The 21,876-nt window shown below is 41.3% G+C and overlaps 1 protein-coding gene across 2 annotated transcripts in view; it reads right to left on the minus strand.

The window, feature by feature from the left end:
- Nucleotides 1-21,876, minus strand: part of LOC141932146 (sphingosine-1-phosphate transporter SPNS2-like) — a 139,566-nt gene that overhangs the window by 72,284 nt on the left and 45,406 nt on the right. For both annotated transcript variants that reach the window (XM_074845285.1, XM_074845283.1), the window contains exon 3: nt 3,697-3,833. In XM_074845285.1, the coding sequence (XP_074701386.1) occupies nt 3,697-3,833 (137 nt within the window). The remainder of the gene's footprint in view (nt 1-3,696; nt 3,834-21,876) is intronic.

Raw genomic sequence — 21,876 nt, forward strand, 5'->3', positions numbered from 1 at the left:
TACTTTATTGAAGTTTCTATAAACGGAGTTAATCTAGAGATAGGTCTAAATATGTATCAACTTTAACTAATTTCAGATTAATGAACAAGTTTGTTAATGGTTGTTTTAAGCAACTTTTATTTTAGAAAGTGCTAAACAGTGTTATAGAGCAGAAATGTGCAAGTACCAGAGACAAAGTAGTGGAGGACTCATTTCTTATTTTTCTATAGAGAAATTGTGCACTAGTATAAATTATCAAATCATATTATTTGCCAGAATAAAAAGTGACCTTTTCAATATTATCTCAGTCTTGTTACTTCTGATTATTTTCTTTAGTTAAATTTATCATTAGCTATTTCTATCCATGAAACCAGGTGTATTTATTGATACAGTATTTAGTTGGGTTTCTTTTTTTGATTTGTTTTAAATGTAATTTAAGGCCTCATGAACAGTAACCAAGCGTTAAGTATCTAGTTGTCCTGTTTCTATTTTGCTCTACGTGGAATTCACGCATTATTTTTTTCTGTAACTATCACCTCCTATATATTCTGGAACTATCCTTAAGTTTTGGCCTGATTTTCTTTTTTCCTTGTGAGAGCCTATTATTTAGTTATTTAGTAGCTACTAGCAGATGAGAGATCCATTTATTTGATGATCATTATTCCATGTTAAAAGCCCAAAGACATTTGGTAACAAATAACCAAGGTTTTTTTAAAGTCGTTAAAAACCTTAATGCAGTGCTCTCTAGCAACTACATGTCTACAAGGTATATATATCCAATTCCCTGTTTTATCTGCCAATTTTCAGTCACTATCTTCTTAACCCAAATAGCATGAAATAGCATTTAGATAGTATCTTAGATGACTGTTTCACTGTGCTCCAATCCTTTTTTCCAGATCAAAATACATCTCTCTGAGGTACTTTCTCACTCCATGTCCTTTTCTTGCCACTTGGGTATTTCTTTACTGAACAACTTGACAATAGCACAGATAAGAATTAAGAAGTTCTTTTCTGTATGCTTATTTGCACAATAAATTACAAATAATCTAGATATTCACTCAAATTATAGCATTTTGACCGCTCTCCTTTAAGTGTCCAAATTTTAGCCAGGACCTAATATTACCAACACACTGCTGAAAACCTACCAATTGGGCACCTTCAGAGTCCACCAGAGGTGTAGCTGCTTTCCATCTTTGTTAAGCTGTCTCTTTCCATTTACACTCCAAATCTGAACTATGCAGATATGTACTCTATTTAATTACACTGTGATAGCATGCATGAGGCACTAGACACTATCAAAATCTGAAGAAAGGCCATCCCTGAAGACATAGTTTGCTATTTCTACTGAATGGCTATTGTTTCTCTTCTAGTTCAGTATTTTTGCTGTCACCACAAAAAGGAGTTTTCTGTACAATTTTTCAATGGGCTCAGCCTGTGCTAACTTGCTCCTTCTAGTCCTGTCTTTTCATGTTGACCTGGATGTGAGTACTTATCTACTTACAGTAGTCTTACTACTGCTTTTATTTGTGCCAGCAAAGTCTTTTCATATTTCAGCTCCTAGCCTTCCTCCCTGACAAACACACCAAACCTAGAAGAGAAAGATCAGGGAAAATGCCTAGTTAGTCACTGCATACAGAAAAAAAGCTGCATCAGCTCTTCTCTGACTCTTTTTCTCATTAAGCACTTCAGGAATTCACCTGTTCAATGTGGCATGTCTTCCCAATTAAAGATCAGGCCTCCTAAAAGGATACCAAAGTGGTAGGGATACTCTGTGAAGTTGGGACTATTCTTATAACCTTGCTCAACTGCTGCAGCCCCTGGGTAAAGCACATCCATACAGCAGCTGCAAAATTTTCCATTATCTTCTGGAATAGATAACAAGAGCTGGGCATGAGACCTCTGGTTCAATAAATAAGCCTTCCAGTAGAGTTGAGGAACACAATAAAATCAGGACAAAGGATTCTTCTCAGTATTTAGAAGATTGTGTCCAAGGTTGTAGTTTGAGTCCCGAGTTAGTACTGATGCAAATCCAGGAGGAATTAACACAGGCCAGGCTATTTTGATCTTGGCTCTCTTGTGACTTCCAAGACATTGGGGTTTGGATTCCAAACATATTCCAGCTTTATAAACGTTATTCTCCCTCTCTTTGGCTAAAAATATGCCACTTCCACTCTGAGCTCCTGTATACTGATGACCACATATATTAATCCTTGAACTACTTCAGCTAATACCCCCCCAATCCTTCAGCTGAAAATCAACTTTGCAAACGTAATTACATCAGTCCAGTTCCAGTGTTCCCCTACGTGCAACTACGGGACTACATCTATTGCAGAGAGAGCGATGAGAACCCGAGCATGAATGTGTGTTCCTAATGTGAGAAATGGTTATAAGCAAGTAACTGGTTCCTCATAAAGTGCTTCCCTCTCTGGGCTCTGATCACAGCTGCTTTTGCAGAATGTTATGAAGATAAATTAAAAAGAAAAAAAAAAAAAAAAGGGAAGAAAACCAAAACACCTTCTTCATTTTAGATGGGATATGTACTTTCTCTGGAAAGGATGCTTCCTGGCCAATTATAAACCAGAACAATTTACTGAGTTAAAGGCTTCTACATTTGGCCATATGCGTTTTTCTTTAGAAATGCAACAACAATCAGTCCAACATGAAAGCCAGACAGACATGTGACTGCCACTGCCCACTTTAGGTGGAAATACTCTTTTATTAGAAACTGCAGAGCATGTGTGTGGGCAGGAGGGAGCAGGGCGGAGCGGTTTAGTCCCTGGTTGTCATTCTTTAGGTGTGACCATAATGCTGCAATCTCTGGAACGCAGCTGGACAGAAAGGATGAGGAATGCCCTTGCCTCCCTCGGGGAAATCAGTCTGAGGATGCCAAGAGCTGTGATTTGTCTCTCCAGGAATGTTGCCACCTGCAGCAATTAAACCTCCTCTATAATATGATTTAAACAAGAGGATATTTTTCCCCAGAAACTGCCAGATCATTGTTTCCTCCAAGTGCCTCTGACAGGTAAGAAAATTAATGCAATGAGGAGTCCTCAAAATGGGGTAATGTGGCTGTCCTGAAAGCAGGTGAGGGATGCTGTGCATAGCTTGACAAAATTAAGTGAGCCTGACAACTCCATCATCAGTTCCCCAGACATATTCATCAACTAGCATTAAAGGAGCTGAAACTATGTCTAATCTCTATGCTATCATCCACCCTCACTGCCTTGGTTGGATAAGAAACAAAGCGCACGCACAAAACCACTGCTGGATGCATTCTGCCATTCCACAAGCCACGAGCAGACTTCCCAACAATCTCCAGTGGCTTCTGTTGCATATCAGAAGACCAGAGAACCACTATATAGCCATGGATTTTTTTTTTCCCCAAGTCTTTTTTAAAGCCTTTTCAAGTTTCTTTAGGATTTCCCTCAAAACAAAACCCTTATATCAACAGAAACTCTTGCTTAGATATGCTTCACCTGTTATATTTTATGAGTGTGCATGATCAAAGAATAACAGCTTTCACAGTTAAGAAAACACTGTTACACAGATGACACTTCACCCACAAAAGGTCAGATAATGCAACATGCTATACGTTAAATACACGCGACAGGGATACGTTCCCCTCGAGCACACGGAGATGGGGCGTGGGGATTTTTTCAGGACCATATTGTCCTGCTTTTCAGGACACCCTGCAAAGCACCTTTGCAAAGATCTTACCTGTTCAGTGATGAAGGAGCTTGAAAAAGTGACAGCTGACCAAAAGAAGATCCCACAGCTGAGAATGATCTTTCTGTTGAAACGGTCACCAAGGTAACCAAAGATAGGCGCCGCAACCATGAAACTACAGATGAAAACTGCCAAGGAGAGAAAAAGGAAAGAAACGTTTAATAAACATCAGGCCAAGAACATGAAAACTAATTTTCTGCAAGCCAAATCCTCTAGAGAGCAGTTCCATTTAATTAGACATTCTGCAGCCCTGACATAAAGTTGCGCAGTCTGATAGGCTTTCAGAAGTCAGTGTTTTCTTAATCAAACAGATATTTCATTCCCAGAGAAACTTCAGACAAGTATTACATTTGAAAGCACCAGCCCCTCATAGTCCACTGTGAGCTCAGAATCCAGGGATGGGCAAAACCAGGACAGAATAAATTAAAAGCTTCTGCCTAAATATCACTGAGAAGGTGAATTGGAGGTTGGAAGGAGTTTCAAGCAAACAGAAAGCAAGCCAAGGGCTGCTTTTGGTTCTTGCAGCAGAGATCAGGCCATAGAAACTTAAGTTCTTTCATCCTTCCTAGCAGTATTTTAAGGCAACCATGAAACAGTGAGGAAAACCAGTAAACACTACTATCACCCTACTGGCACCAGCCCTGTAATTAGACAACTCCTTCCTCCTCCTTAGGTCCTTTCACCAGCACTGAACTTGTATTTAAACCCATCACTGAGCAACAGTTTCACTAAAAGAAAGAGTTTTAACCTCCAAAGCCCTAACAGGCCAGGAACGCCCTCATCTGAAAGACTACAAGTTCACCTTTCTCTCTGCTTCCCCCCTCAAAAACCCAAAGCATTAACCTAAGACCTGCTGTCATGTAGGAATGAGGCACTTGATAGAATAACCTCTGCAAAATCTCCTCAACTTCAGAGGTCACTCCTCCAGCCTAGCTCAAAACAGTCTGGCCAGTGACACCACTGAAAACACCTCAAACGAGGCACTCACACCATATTCATGATTAATTTGGAAGTTGGCAGAAATGGCCAGGTTTAAAGCTGATTTATATCCAGCTTTTGTCTGTTCACATTAGAGATCTGGATGAAAGCAACTACATTGATTTTACTGCCATGTAGTATGAACTTTTTGACTTTCACTGACTGCCTTGAGTTCAGCAAACCCAGAAGGATTTGGGTGGGACACTAGAATACCTGGAGAGGCCTCTATAGTCACAGAGTTAAGCCTCTCATTAATTAGCAGGTAGTTCTTGGAAGGCTGGGTGGGCTTTTGGCATTGTTTAACCCCAGCCATCTACTTTTAATTGTACAAAAGGGGAGGGGGGATAGAACAGGAAAAAAAAAGGCAAGAGCAGAGGACACACCCCCCTTTGGTTGGAATGCGCACATGAAATTAAAGTGGTTAAGGCCCAAATGATGCATTTTTCATGGATAATAATATACAATAGCTCAAAAACATGCAGAATGCTGAACTATGAAATGATCTAAACGTCTCTTCTTTTTTAGTATATTAAGATGCCAAAGCTGCTTTATAAATAATACATATCCATTTGCAACTATATTTTGTGAGCCATATGACTGTGTGTATATCAATTTTGCACTGTGATATTTGATGGGAATTACAGATTTATTCCTTTTACATTTAGAGTAAAATAAATGGAGATAATACAGAAATGTTAAGACATGAAAAGAAGCACATGAAATGATTATATCAGGCATATTTCAATAGTAATGCTATGAACAATGTTGCTGTTAAAGCTAGCACACAAACCCTACTGATAGGCAGAACGCTCAGTCCCTGCATCTACCCCAAAATCCTTGTGCAAACAAAACCTGTTGAATAAAACTACGAGCACTTAACGCAGTGTTTGCATTTCTTGTGTTTTACAGAGAAACTACACAACTAGTCTGAAACCCAGCTTAACACTCTATCGCCAGGAAACCAGTCCCCATGTGAGACTGTGGGACTGATACCTTTTGGGAAGCCCAAGACCGTGGGGTTGATACCTTTTGGGAAGATGGGGCAGTGCCGCTGCCCCTGCACTGCAGCACAGACGCTCGGGGTACAGAGCCCAGCTTTGCCAGGCAGGGCTGTTGCATTCTGCCCCCAGCACCAGGCTCACGCAGGCTCCCTCTCAGCTCCCTCTCAGTTGGCACACGCAATGCCTGGCGCAGCCCAAGAGCCCTGTTGTTCTGCTGACCCAGGCTGCCAGGGACTGCCTGGGCAAACACTCTTCTTTCCCACACAGGGGGTTCTGTCATGCACACCCACCCCTGCAGCACAGTCAAGCTCCCAGAGCTTCACATCCCCAAAACCCTTGATCTCCAGTGAACTTGGCTCTAGCAGACCAGAAGTGGCTTACAAATTCTGCAAGGGTACATCTGCACTGGCCCCAGGCCAACAAGGCACTTAAGCACATGCTTATATTAAGCATTTTAGAGTCATCAATTCCATGATTAAGTGCTTTCCTGAATTAACACCAAAGAGCTTGGCACCTTGCAAAGCTGGTGCAGCAACCTGGCACGAAGGATATGTGACTGTTTATTGGGAATGAGAAGCAGAAAATGACTCTGACTCTTACCGAGCAGTGTGCCCATTGCAAGTTGACCTTACCCTTGGAAGGACACTGAAATTCATTCATCTCTGAATCAGATATTATGCCATTTTTATGATGTAAAAAGACATGAAGCTAAAAAAGCTTCTAAGGGAAAATTAGAAACATTCAAGTCAGCATCCCACCATTTCAAATAACCTGATTAATTCAGCTTTGAGACAGGGAGGGTGTGATCCAAAATTCTCATTAATCAGTGGGATTATTAGCTTCGATGACCTCTGGATTGTCAACGCAAAGACTAATTCTGGAATCTGGGCAAAAACAGGGCAAAAAGCACAAACCTCCTCTTTCCAATAAAACAAATGAAAAAAAAGATTGTCCTATGCCTTTCCAACAACATACATCCTGCTGTTACTCAAATCCCTTCAGAGAATTTATTTTTGGAAGATTCTAAACTGAGCTGTGAGCTTTGTCACTGGTAAGCAGCTGACTTGACAGCTCCACAAGGTGTAAAATGAAAGGACAACAGAACCTAATAAATAATAGGTAATGGAACACAGCTGTCATAATAATAAATGCAATTTATATCAGAGTATTTATGACCCAAATATGCATCAGAGCATTGATTGACTCAAATAAATGCAGAATATGATGGCTGTGTGGTCTGTCAAAAGGATCTGCCTGTTACAGGCATTTCTCATGAATCAATGCTTGCAATTACTCCTGCAAATGACAGGCAAGACTCCTGAACAACAGACTGGGTTGGCAGAAGAGAGGTGAATGAATCTAGGGCATGTTACCAGGTGGGACGGAAACCCCAGTTACTCTAGACCAAGAGTTGAAGTTCTGCGACAGCTAAACACTGTGAAGGAGAGATCTTATCCAGAAGACAGAAAACTGCCAGCATGTTCAGCTGGAGAGAGGGGCAGCAGAAACATGATTAATTTGTAGAGAAAGATGGCCTGCAGCATAACGCAGAGGGATGCATTCCAGTAAAAGAGCCTGGCCCTTGTGCCAGCCTCTTCCTGTCTGGCTCCTCTCCCCTCTTCCACAGCATTTGCTGCTCCTTGCATTCACCCACTCCCCAATTAATATCCAAGTGACACCACAGCAGCTGCAGCTTCGGCTCAACACACTGCCACAAATCTTTTTTATTAGGAGAGCGCTGTGACAGAGGCTGGCATTTCATTTGCCTCTTTCCAATCAACAGCTCCTCTTCCCATTTACACTTAAAGCCATCTCAGAATATTACCAACTCTCGAGAAGACATACACTGCAAGCCAGGGCAGAGTTAGAAATCCATTGGGATTTGGGATGAGCTACAGAAAAGGTAGCGATGGCGTTCAGAGCGGCTGTGGGCAGGTATAGCTATGTGGGTTGCCACTGTGTATGCTGTACAGCTAATTTCTCTTGGTAAATGATCTCCAACAGTGCCAGAAGTGGCTCAGTCCCAGCACTGGGTGGAGCAGAGATAATTTCTGCAGTAGAAAATTATCATGTGAGCAAAGGCTGAATAAACAGACACATAATGAATGCCATCCCAGGAGGGAGGTTAAGTACAGGTATTTTCAAAAGGAGATCACATTTGTCTTTATACCTCCCTTTGTGGCTTAGCCGCTGAAACGCCGACCGCGGTGAGAATGCAGGAAGAGTGTAATTGCCCAAACAGGATGGCTTGGTGTCTATTTCTGCCTCTGAACGCCTGTCCCACCCTGTACAGGTGCACAAGCACCTTCTCAGCCAGCACTGCCCAGCTTTTTCTGTGCGCGGCTGGAATTACAAAAATGTGCAGCTTAAAAAAAATACAAAAATCTTACACTTCCCACCCAAACACACACCAGAGAAGGAAAGCATCCTCCCCAGACTTTATTGCCTACTTCATGTACTATAGCTTCAGCCATCATTCAGGGATTATGGCCAGGGAGCTGCCATTCAGCCCACGCTTTTTCCTCTCAAGAGCTGTTTGTGTACCCAGTGGAAAAGTAAACCCCCAGACAGTGGAAGAAAAGGAGATTCGGGGAGAGGGAGAAACCACAGATTTTAATAGTCACAAAAAGCTCCTGCCTACTGGAACTAGACTTCATTGTTCTTATTTTTCTCTTCTTTCTCTCCAAACAAAAATTTACCAGCTTGACTCTACAGCTATTCCCTGAAACAGCTCTGATCCATCAGCTTTCTACCCCTTGATTCCAAAGACACTGTTGCCTCTGTCTCACTTGCTCTTTTCTTATGGGGACTGATCAACCCTTTGTGTCTCAGAGAGGGACTTCTCCTGCCAGCAGGTCGTCCACACAGTATAACCAAGAAGGAACAGAGGCACATGCAGAGGCTGCATTTTCTCAGTTACTGGAAGACTGAAAGATCACAGGCACCTCCAGAAAAGGATCCCTTCTTTCAGTTTTGACTTCAAGCACACAGGGTTTATTTTTTTCCTATCAGGAATAATGCTAGAAAGGTTCAGGTAAAAATAGCTTGCTGTCTCTATGCAGGGATGCTCAACAAGAAAAAAATAGTGGCTATCTTTGAGCTCTGAGTCAGCATGAAACCATATATACACATCTAATTGAGTGCTGACAATGTGTTTGGCTCTGTGGAAGGCAAACCCAGACAGCCTCTGCCTCGAGGGACTGGCCATCAACTTAGACACAGCAAAGGACTATGTGCTGTGAGGTTGTTAATATTTTCCCAACAACAAATTTCCAAACAATGAGAACACCTAAACACCCAACTCACTCTGGATGGGATAATTTACGGGTGTGTACAAGGACAATCCTGCTCTTTCTGCATGAGACACTGCCCTGCCAGGATTCGGTTGAGCGATTTCTACTCCAGGGACTTTTGGTCGTGATGCACATGTTTCTCAAGCTGCTGATGGGACCAGCTTCCATCAACCTGCAACGGTGAATAGAGACTCCACATAGCCCAACCAGCCCCTCTGTTCCAAATACATGTTTTTGCAATGCCTTTTTTTATTATTTTTCATGATAGTTTTATGGTATAATAGTACTACTCAGCACATACATACACAGCACATTTAATCACAGTGAGGCTTGGGACAATTTAGAAAGGAAGTTAAACATCATTAATTTCTACTTCAGGGCTAAGGAAATTAAGACACAGGGAAGTGACCTGACCAGGATGAACTACAGAAGTTTTGAACACATGCAGGTATTCCAGCTTCGGCAGTGTCCTGTTTACAGGACCATATCTATGTTAAAGGTATTTTTTAATGTCTACAATCACAATTAAAAGTGATTTTTTTTCTCACAGCACCATAAAAGCCAAGCAAGAACAACAATCCTTTCATGGTACTTCACCACTGAACCTGACTGTTCAGACACAACATGGTGATGTGACCAAGGTAAAAGTGGTATCTGATGATGGGGCAATCCAAGGCCCTGGGTAAACTCAGCAATGTGATTTAAAAAGATCATCCTTTGATGGAGATGAATTCCTACTACACAATTGTTTGTGATGTGTGGTGGTCAGTTCCCTGTATCACTTGTACAAAATATCACCCTTCAAATCATCGTTATCACAAACTCTACTATAGGTACGCTGTTACATCACTCTGCATGGACTTTGTTTTATTTAATTTCTAATTCAACAGCCAACAGATGGATCATGTTACTGCATTTTGCCAAGTGCAAAACACAAGATCACTGAGTTCCAGACTATCATGCAGACTACAAGTTTCTTGCAAGTGTAAAGAGCTCTGAAATACACCATCAGTTCCGTATGTCATGCAAAGCTGTCATATACTGACAGCATCGAATGCAGGAGAATTTTTAAAAAAAAGGCTTGAGAACACACCAAATCAGTTGGACTTAAGTATACAAATGTTTGGTTTGGACATGGCCTGAAATGCTCTCCCGGAACAAATCACAGTACAAGATGAAATAGAGAATTTCAGAAATGCCTCATTCTTGTGTGCTTGTGTCCTCAGCAAATTAGTGAGGAGAAAAGCAGTGCTTTAAAAGGTGTGGACCTAATTGCTCACACACTTTGCATTTCTCTAGTATCTCTCTGTGTGGCAGGACACTCTAGATTGCATTTCCCTCACTACAGATGCCTCTCATCAGTATTCAAGTTCCAATCTTGTCTTCTCTATAGGGAGCATGTTGCACCATGAGGTGCCAGTTTTTTCCTGAGAACAAACTGATATAAAATATAAACAACATGTTTAGGATGACTATATACACACCCAGCTGACATACACATTTACACTGAGAAGGCGGCTGTTGTACGATACCACTCAATTTCATTTGCTGTGACAGGGTCAGAACCTGGTTACAAAACACACTTATGAAGACAGACAAGGCCTGAACGCAGCTTTCCTGGCAAGTTCTTGATTGACTCAACAATACAAAGGATGCAGCCCTGAGAAGAATTCAGTACTGATAATTCCACCCCTTTTCCTCACTGGAGAAACCAAATTCTTCTAAGAGTTACATTCCTTATATTCCCAGCAAAGGATATCCTGAAGGCTTACTTTGTTCAACTTAGCCAACGAGAATAATTGCTTCAGTGGGAATTTCTGGAAAATCTACTCCTTGGAAACAGAAAGTCAGATAAGAATAGCCAGAAAACCAGTCCAATAACACACTAATGCCACCTGAGCTTTGAGAGGAACTGTGTTGGGCAAAGAGCAACCGCTGTGGTCAAATATAAGTAACTGCTGTCAAAACTGCCATATATAGTACAGTATATCATCGATCCATACAGGGGTGAGTATGTGATGTTATGGATGTAAGAGATATTTCACTCATTCATTGCTGTATAGGGGTGAAGAAATATTTCTCTTCAGTCCCAAATGCCTAGACAACAGCTACAAGAAATAACTCTAACAAAAGCGAAGGCTAAAAAGGGAAACAACCCTTACACATGAGTACCACTGCCTACAGACTGGCAAAGTTGAGAGTCCAATGGCCATGGCAGTTCCTTATGTGAGTAGGCTTACAGACAAAATCATTCAAATACCAATCAAACCACGAAATATTCAACTCAAGAAATCCATCTGCAAGTCCTGCTGCATGTCTAGTAGTGGAAGTAAAATCACAGGTGTAAGGTGTGAACTACTGTTATTCTGGTCTTCTCAATAGCCCGTTTTAAGGGCTGTTCAGAGGATATCGGACAGTTTGGTCATCACCAGTGAGAGGTGACTGTAACCAGTGAGCTGTCAGCTGCTGACTCTAGCATTGCTGCTGGTGGGCTGAGACAGGCATGTACCTATTCATAACCAGAAGACGGAGAGACCCAGAAATATCAGGTACAATGCACTGCAGAGAACACAAACCTTGCCATAATATACACTGCCTCCCACATAAACTTATAGGAAAGACAAACAATGTCTCCAGCCTACTTTCTATAAACCTATAAAACTGATCACTCTATGGTCCTCATTTCTATGGTCCATAGCATACCAGCACTCCCTAAAGAGCAGTAATGATGCTCCTCTCACTTAGGCCTCACAAATACTGCTATGACGTTTCAATGTATGAAATCTGCCTTGGTTTCCTGATTCAGGCAATCAGCATTGTAAAGGCAAGGAAAAAATGGCTTTGAATTAAAAGCCAAGATGTAAAACAGCACTCAAATTTTTTATCTAAGCATACAGTGAAAAAGCCAGCATTTTGCTGTACTGTTCAGTCTCTCTGGACGTCCAGCAAATTTACTTGGAGTAGGAGCTAACTTGCTACTAGATTAAATTTTGAACAGCTGTACACAGACAACACCATTGCAAAAGAAAAGAGGAAAAACCCAAACCCACCTTCTGCTTTTCAATTTGGGAACTACAGTGATTACATTACCATTGTTTTAAAGGCATTTGGGCAACCTGAACATCAATAAACCAGTTACTGTGTTCCTAGAGATGTGCTTCATAATACATTGCTGCAGGCAGCAATCCAAAGGAAGGGTTCCAGCTTACCGTCCACCTGTACCTAAACTAGTGCTTGCCTGACCTGCAGTGAGCTGAATTCTGGGCGACCAGCAGGTAGCCAGCCCCGATGAACATCTTTTGCAATGAAATAGTGTATTTGCTAGCAGAATGTCTTCTGTGGCTACACAATGCGTTCGATTGGGGGATTAAAATTTAAATGTGAGAACGTTTGAGGAGGAGCAAACACCACCTCACCCCATCAACTAAAAAAAAATCTTCACATCTGGGTCAGTTCCACAATCTGGTTCATTACATGGTTGCCAAAAAGAGGCTGTGGCAGAGTTTGCTTTCTATGCCAGTGCCATACAAAAGGCATGCAAATTACTGCCTAAAACAGCATTAGATTGCTGACACTTAGCATGAGAGCTTGTCTGGCAGTGTTTAAACTCTGCTTTTGCATTTCTTGCCATTCAGAAATGAATGATTAAGTCAGTCAAGGCCACTTTTGTTTTATAGCCACTTCCACTTTGAGTTGTTTTTCTGCAAAATGCTTTCAGTGTGGTTTGATTTAGACCCCTGACCAAAGTTGATAGAAGGACTACCACTTGATTCAGGACACATTAGAGCTGAGTTTGTTGTTTAGATGTAACTGCTTACAAATCCCCAATGGTAGCAGAGATCACAACTTCTTTACCAGTAAACACATTTTAGTACTTGTAAGTTTACTGCATCCCTGTAACATAAAAGCTTATTACTGGGAAAAGCACAGAGAGCATCAAAAAAAATTGTCAAAAGGATGAAACAGGTCCTTTTACAGTAAAACATTAGACATACTGGAAAAGGAACGACTGATGTGGGATATAGAAGAGATCTAGAACCACAAGCAGCAGGTAAAAGGGGAAAACTGAATCACCTCTCTTAGAAGACTGACCAGGTGGCATCAAGTAAGACTGGCAGCTACAAAATTCAAATCCAAGGAGATATTTCATGCACAAAACTTAACTAAACACTGGGGTTTTATCACAGGAGGCTATGGGAGCTCAGAATTTATGTTATTTCAAAACATTGGATAAAGTCCTGGAAGAATACTAATTTAAAGACTTTAAAGATCACTCCTCTTGTTCAGAAAGTCCTCAGCTATCCAGTTAATGGGGTATACTGGGGAGCTGTCACCATGATCTTGTCCTGTTCTTTTAGTATTTTTCCTATTTATGTGCTATTGATCACAACCAAAGACTGAATAAAATAATAGAAGGACCTCTGGTCTGGACTGGTACAACTATTCCCATGTTATTCTGGAAAAAAAAAAAAAAATTAGGAAGACAAAATTGCATCTGCATAATTTCCGCCAGCTTGATTAGGTAATGGCTTATTAACATGTTATTGAGTTGTACCTAAAATTATTTCTAAAGGCTGTAACGTGGTTCACAGTTACATTTCTAAAACCACAAGTGACCTTCACCCTGCACAGGCACACTCAGAGGGTAAAGTAACAAAGCACGCAGGCAGTTAACAGGAGCTTTTTCCACTTGCAAGTTCTTGTCCAGACTTAACGGGCTCTGACTGAGAACTTTGCTGGTTAACACAGGGAAGTGAAAAAGGACATCATCCTTTCCTGGCTGCAGCCTCGCTGCTCACACCATGCGTGACATGGGTTAGTTTGCCCTTCTCCAAACAGTTGCAGGGAAACTTCATTAACTTAGCTAGCCAGTTAGGATGGATTTGTATCCAGTCTGGTCAATCCTGAATTAGACATGAGATCCCAGGGGTACAGAGATCGGACAGTAGCTTTGCAGCACTGCAACATCATGAGTGACACTGCTACAAGATTGAGTTTGCCTCAACACAACTAAAATACACCTAAAACAATCTCAGCGACTGTTACAGAAAAGCCAGTAATCACTCCTAGCGCTCATGAAAGTCTGCATCTGAAAGAAGTGCATTTTTGCTTTTCCCTTTTTGTGCAGCTTTCCAGGACATTCTGCACACACACGATCCATCTGAGAGCCTCTCCAGCCCAGAGGAGGGCTGCTCCCATTTACCAGGAGGATGAAGCACCTATGTCCAGGGCTCAGGACTAGAGAAAGGGATCTTAATTTAAATAATCATAAACCAAATGGATCCTTATTTTATTCTATTACCTTCCTCTACTTGAGATCTTTCTTTTTCCATTGCAATTATGATACCAGGCACACACTACAACCACATTCACAGAACCCTTTGGAAATAAAGGTGAGCTCTTCTAAAAGAACTGGTCAGACTTCCCCTTGTGCCAGTACTAGAGCTTGTGTATCCAAATGGAGAGCAAAATCAGGGAACTGTTGAGGACTGAAAACTAAACTCGTATCTTTTCTGTCAGGTCCCTGATCTATGGCACGGCAGTGCGAGTGCCAGGCAGGCAGTAGGCACAGGTAGCCAGAAGCAAGCCAATTTTCTTGAGGCAGGAACAGTGACATGCACATTTGCCCATAAAGCCTTTTCAACCACAGCGTGCACTTAAATGCACCAAGAAATGACAGCCTAAAGCTGATAATGCAGAATAATCTAAATCCTTTGATCCTTGAAATCTGCATTGAGTACCATGAATTAGATTTAACTAGCATAAAATACTTTAAATCTATTATTCTCTTAATAGAATGGTACATCATTTGTATCTGGTATAAAGTGAAATAATGTTTCTTGTTTCCAATCTGAGATAGAGGGGGAAGACAGTTTTCATCCTAAAACAAGGTTTACCATTCTTCTTTACAACCACACCACTAATCCTGCATCCCACCTCAACTAACATTTTAATTTCAAATAATTAACTAGTGTGCAATAGGAGTTAATCTGTCTCAAAGAGAAATCAATCTCAACACCTACTTCCTGCAGCAACAGAGAACAGGAGAGAAGGCACTTCGAAAGTATTACTACGAAATTCTTTGCTACGTGTAATTTATCAACAGCAGCAGCTTCCGAAGAAAAACAGTGCAATAGGAAGTGCTTCCCCTTCTCTTTTGAGTGGAATCGAGAACTTCTAGTGCCATGGTACTCGGGGAAACTTGCTAAAAGAAACGTTCATCTGACATATTCTTATCCCAGAGCTTTTGTCAGATTTCAGGTTTGTTCAGGTTTGTTTTTAAAAGGAAATTCACAAATAAATGACTATTCCACAGTAGGAATGCCTTGCTAACCTCTACATCGGAGTTTCTAATAGCTGCTGGTTGCATTTACAAAGTGGGAAAAACCCTGCAGTGTCCCCAGATACACTCCCTAAACACGCTGCACAAACCGCTAGGGCACAGGACAGCTAACTCGGGTGCAGTTCCATTACAGGGTGAGGGATTCGGGGAAGGCTGGTGCACAGATGCTGATGTTGCAAGTAATCTCAGCCAGAAAGAGACCTTCAGCCATCGCCTTCCACCAGGGGCACAAGCTCAGGGGGGATTTTGCAGCTATCAGTCCCGAGGGCTGTGCTGGTGGGAACCGAGGAGATGCTGAGAGCGGCAAGGAAAAGCAACAGCAAAGTCTTGCAAATCCACAGGGCTCTGCTTTGGGAAAAGGGGGGGCACAGTCCTTTGCTGGCATTCTCTCCCACAGCCAGTGGGACTGATTGATTTCTTTTAAATTATCATTGCAGCTCTTTGGGGGGCTGTTGTGCAGTGGGCTTGGCAAAACACATGCTCCCTCTTTTGAAGGGAGAATGGCCATACTCTCATTTTCATTACGCAGTTGTCTATCAACCAGCTGAAAGCCTCATTACAAACATTTTCTACTCTGGCCAGGACAGAGGTACGAAATAAGACTTTGCTCTCAAGCTTTTAATGTCTGTCATTGACATCCACCAAAGTTGTCCTACTGAGAGTTAAAACTGAAGTCATATCTTCAGATTCATGTTCCAGAAATTGCTCGGAAAAGCATGTAAACACAGGGCAAATGGAGAGGAAATACTTTGGGGTTAATGAGAGACCTCCAGGGCACTCCAGATCCTGCTTCGGTGTTACCACAGAAGTGCAGGAGCAGAGCACCAATGTCTGGACAGGAAAGGACAAGGTATCATATTCAAAACATGCATTTGTACACGTGCGAATAAAAGCGTGTCAGGGTTTGGTAAGCAAATTCCTTTCTCACCATTTTTCTGCAAAATTGTTACCTTTCCAATTCAAGCCATACATCTGCAAGAGTGCTTTTAGCAGACCGGGAAAATGGCATCTTTTAAAATCAATAAAACCTCAATAACTAAGAAAATTATGAATCTGAAAGAAGAAAATGCTGATTCATCTCTGTGTATTGTAGCTAACTTCCTTCACAGAGGTCAGTTCAGATCTTTCTAAATTTTTAAACAGACTAACTTCACCCTGGTTTTATGCTGCCTGCCTCTAGTTATCTGGAGGAAGGCAAACATCTGTCAGATTAAACTGAATTCTAAGGGATGAAAATGCATTACCTCTTATCAGAAGAACTTCAAGAGGACATCTGAAATATCTGATTTTTATTCACTTGCTCCAAGATGCAGGCAGCACCAACAAGGGGTATTGCTCTTAAAATCCTGCCATCTGCAGCTTTATGCTAATTCACTCTTCTAGGAATAGAGAGCACTGTGGAATGGGAATATGCTAAAATCCACAGGAAATATGGATGTAAAAGCAGTTGTGGGTAATTGCTTTTGTCTGATGCTAACCCAGCAGCCTGGGATTGTCTTATTATCGTCAAAGTTTTTCCTCCAACTTTCCCCGCTCTCAGGGATGTTAGTGCTTGGTATAGATAGCTTCACATTGATTTGTGGAGGAAACACATCAATTTCATAACACTGCCCACCAAACTCTTACTTCTGAAAAGCTGCTTGCTGGTCACAGAGGGAATTTCACTATTTTGTCCTGCTCAATTGCCTACTTTTTTTCTGAGTTGCCTATAAAATATAGTAGTGTCTCATGCAATGACAGCTCTTGCTACCACCCATTAGGGAGTGGGCCAAAACCACACTAATTTTACACAGGAAATTTCTGTAGTGCTGACTGGGTTTCAATTCAAAGCAGCAACACAGAAGGAGAGAAAAGCATCTCTCAATGGACTCTCAGAGTTTCTCCTTAACAGTGGTGTCCATCTTTCTGCTTAAAGCATTGGCAGTGAATAAATAATAAGTCCCCCAAGAAAAGATCTTTCATGTAACCTCAGGAGACCACTTCATAAGAACATGAGAACAATGGCAACAGATCAGAAAACCATGTAGTCTTGCATCCTGTGACAGTGACAGCAATCAGCTCCTTCCGAGGAAAGTACACAAAATTCCTACGCATGCAGCTGAATTACCCAGAGGCTGGCTTAAGCCCTTCCAAGAATTATAATGTGCTATCCACATAAAGATCTGGTCTTTTAAACTCTGGCCCTGACAACACTCCTTGTTGTATTCATTTCCACCAGCTAACTGTTCACTGTTAAGTTTTTGGAGTGCTCTCCAGCAAACTGACCTGTACTGATTGTTTCTGCATTATGAAGAAAACATAAGAAAAACACACACCCTACCTTTTCAAGATGTTATTTTATGTGCTTTTACATTACTCCCCCCTATTTTTAAGAACAAGAAAATTAATAACACAGATTATATTTAAAAACTACTCCTGTAAGAAGGAAGTGAAGGGCGTGCATGTGAAGCCAAGATGTGAATACACACCGGGGCCGAGGCTGGCTGGCTGAATTGGGCTAGACACATTGGCCGAGAGTTGTGTGCGTAAATGCACTTGCTGTCTAGTTTCATTCTGAGTCACATATTCTTTAAAAGGCAAGGAAGGAACCATCTGCACTTGCACTTACCCTGTACCCTGAACTAATTCTTATTTGTTTTATTACCCCAGTCATTACACTTGCACAGGCACAGACACTGCGTGTTTAGACAGAAACAATTCACCAGTAGCTGCAAGGGCCAGGAAATAAAATGCTGAACTACTAGCCTAACAGTACAGAGGTGCTCACGGAGGAGTCTGGATGTGCCAGACAGCAAGACCTACCTTTAGGAGAAAACAAGGCTCTAGCCCCTCAGGAGTTACCATGCTGCTTTCTCTTACTGTTAAGGTACATCAGTTAACTCCACCTATGCTTCTCTTAGGGACTGGCATCTAAACTACAAGAGATGGACTTTCCAGACAAGCACCAAACTCCAACCTCCTAAAAAGATCCTTGTGCAAGCCAGAGATGTTAAGAACATGATCTTATGACATCCAGAATACCCTCAACTCCCACATCTCTGCGTGTCCAGCGCGCTTTAGAGGAAGTGTCATCATCATTTAAGAAGTCTGAGCACAGGATAGGAGTCATAAATACTTCTTACTTCCTATGCAATTCCACATGATGCCCATCAGCACTTAACAACTCCCTGCCAGGGTACAGAGCCACAGGCTTATCCATCTACTTTTTCAAATGCCAGCAACATTTCAATAGGATTTTGCACCACAAAGTAAACACAAAGAAACATTGCTATTGACTGCAATTAGTAATTATGTATTGACTAGTAGGACAAGAGAGATGAACAAACAGCAGGCCACAAATAAACACCTACAACGACAAGCAGTCTTCATCCTACAACACAGAGGGATCACAGAGTACGTAAGGAAGACTCTCTCATAATTGTAAGTGGCTAGTGATATTCAACAAACTATTTACTGATTCAATTTTGCTGGCAGTGTTTAGAAATGCTTTTGCCTCTTGCTGTTATAAATGGCAATTCAGACAAAAAGCAATTGTTTCAGAGTGGCTGGGTGGCCTTCAAAAAGGAATAAATTCCTTTAAGGAAATTGTTGAAATACTGACATATTTAATGTTATGTTTAATTTGCCATGGTGTGTAAAAGGAAAAGGATGATAACTACACTGGAGAATTCATTGAGTCTGTGTCTGTCTTACAGTTGTTATTTCTAAGATGATCATCTACGTGAATTTCCAAAGTGTCATCCACGACTTGCAAAAACACTTTTAATACCAAGTTGAACTGTGACTCCAGGAGTAAGCTTTGCAACTCAACTTGCATCTGTGGATAAAAGAACATGACGTCTGTAAAAGATCTCAGGGTTACAAGTAGTTTCAATAGCCATGGTGCATGACCAGACCCTGTTTTAAATAATCCCTCATTTTAAATTTCTTCTGACTAGTATCTTTCTGGTAGAATGAGTACTACTGGAAAACAATATACTGAAATGAATACTGCAATGCACAAGGTTTGCAAATGCAATGCCTTCATGCATCATCAATTGCATTAATAGGAAAAAGGAAAGACAATATGTGGTGAATCCAGGAATTGTTAACGTATTAGAAAAGCCCATTTCAATCAGGCCTAAATATGTAGAAGGTGAGACTGATGTCTGACCAACGGCACATCTGAAGTCAGTTTGTGTTCAGCACCTATTCCATTCCCCTCCCTAGAGACCACACCACTGTCCATGTCCCAAGATGCCAGCTGAGATTTGTTAGTAGCAGTCCTATACAGCTGAAAACTGAACCTTGGGGAAGACTTGTCATGGTGTTGCCAGCAGTTTTTCTGTCTGGTGATTAGACAATGGAGTCTAGTTTCTGGACTGTGAATCCATAAAGAACAAGTTCAAGAAGTACAAACAAGGAAAATTAACATGTCTTTTACACACAATGCAAATATTTCTCAGCTCAATGTGTCATATAGTGTATTGTCCAAGTCATTGGAAAGTATAACATTAGCAGCTGGTAGGAATATCTCACTGGGGAGCTTTTAGTGAAAATTCAACATCCATTGTATAATATCCTGTATTATTACCTTTGCTGCCATAAAACATCCTCAATGGGAACAAGGGCAACTTTGGACAACTTGCTTTTCAGGAAAATCTCTTCTCTCTCTACACAATTTTTTCCAGAGATATTTTCTTTTAATATTTTCTCTTTGTCTTGCTAATCTCCTGCCCAAATATGGCATATTTTGTACCATACTTGCTAATAATTTGCTGCATTATTACATCCATGGGTTTCAAAGCAGTTAGCAAGCAGCGTGATTGTTATGTTAACCAAAAAGCTGGAAGTAACTGAAGGCTCCAGATGGGTAAAACAGAAACGAAACCATCTGCACTTCTCGGCTGGTGATGCCAGCTGACGGAGGCAGGGCACTGTGCAGACCCATGCCGCAGTGGAGCTTAAAGACCTCACCCATCAGCAGGTCAGAATCACATTTGTGAATTTAGCCTCACTGGTCTCATGAGGAGCTGGAAGGTCGTGTTTCCAAAGCACGCTCAACTCTGTTTCACTTCACATTCCCAAACCTGAATGTCCCTTGAGAACAACAGGTTTTGCAGACTAATGACTAATGGCCCAGGACACTGGACAGCACAAGAACCAGAGCAGGGCACTAGTCCACTAGATTCCACTTATTATTGTATCCACACCCAAAACATCTGTCCCTTGACAGTGACTCTGTGGCCAACAAACTCCAAGTACCTTCAGGATAATAGCCAACTTGCAAAGCTGGTGTTTTGACAGATTGTGACAGATACTAGCGAAGCTAAACATCTTGAAGAAGTAGGTTTCTTTATAAGGAGATCTCATCACATTTTGTCAGAAATGGAAGAAAATAACCCTTAGAGACAGATCTTCTTGCTAGGCCCATATGACTAAACAAAAGCAACCACATGGCCGATGACAGTTTCAACATTGTGAGCTATAAAAACAGAGTAGTACCTTAGATTTATCCATTTCAGCAGTGCTCCTGTGAACCCCTGCGTGGGGGACATCATATCGGCAGCATTTTGATGGTGGAAGATGTCAATTTAAAAACAAAATGGGGGGGAGGGGGGGGGGACACAGGATGGACAATGACGGACACAGACCGAAACAGCAAAAATCATGAGACCTTTTCATGTTCCTGTTCTGTAATTTTACCTTCAAGAAGCATGATAAGGGAGATCAATTTATCTAGTCAAACACTTGCATGGTTCTCACTATTATAACTCTTTACATCACCCCTCTGAAATAATATCTATTTTTAGTATCAGGTTTTTAAAGTATCCTCAACTCACTAATTTTGAGCTTGCAATTTACCCTGGGAGCAATTTTGCTGGTGGAATTAGTGCCACTTAACTACTTTGATTTGCAGGCACAATTAGTAAGTTAAGTATTTATAGATCCTAAACTACACCTGTAAAATGGAAGGCTGCTTTTAAAAACAGCCCATATGCTTAAATTGAATCCAACTCAGTTCAATGGCACATGGATCTCTAAAGCACCATGCACATTCCAAAGTAAGCAAAAAAACCCAACTTTTTTTTTTTTTTTGTGGCAAAAGTTATTCTTTAACTCACCCATCTTTCTTACATGACTCATTCTAGTCACAAAGGCTCTCATAAAATAGTACCTTTCTTTGTCAGACTTTGTCAATGATTTCTAGTGCTCAAAAGGTGTGGCCAAGGGCACTCAGGCACTTTTACTGTTATTTATATTGCCAGGTAGGTTGGACAAAATCACGGGATGCTGAAAGTACAAGCATGGAGCTGACAGCTAACACCATCAATCGATCTGGTGACCAGGACCACTCAGATCCCAGGCAAGGTAGAGGCAAGGATAAAACCAGTAACTGTGATTAAGGCAGAATTAAAAACAAAGACTTTGGAGCATATTTCAAACATCCTTCAATGAAAACAAACAAAACCAAAACAAATCTAACACCCCCAAAAACACCAGACAGACAAATCCTATCCTGAAAATTTCACTCGGCCAAAATTCATAACAAGGTCAGTTTTAACAAGCACTTCAT

The sequence above is a fragment of the Strix aluco genome, chromosome 19 (genome assembly GCF_031877795.1).
Source record: "Strix aluco isolate bStrAlu1 chromosome 19, bStrAlu1.hap1, whole genome shotgun sequence".
Lineage (NCBI taxonomy): Eukaryota > Metazoa > Chordata > Aves > Strigiformes > Strigidae > Strix > Strix aluco.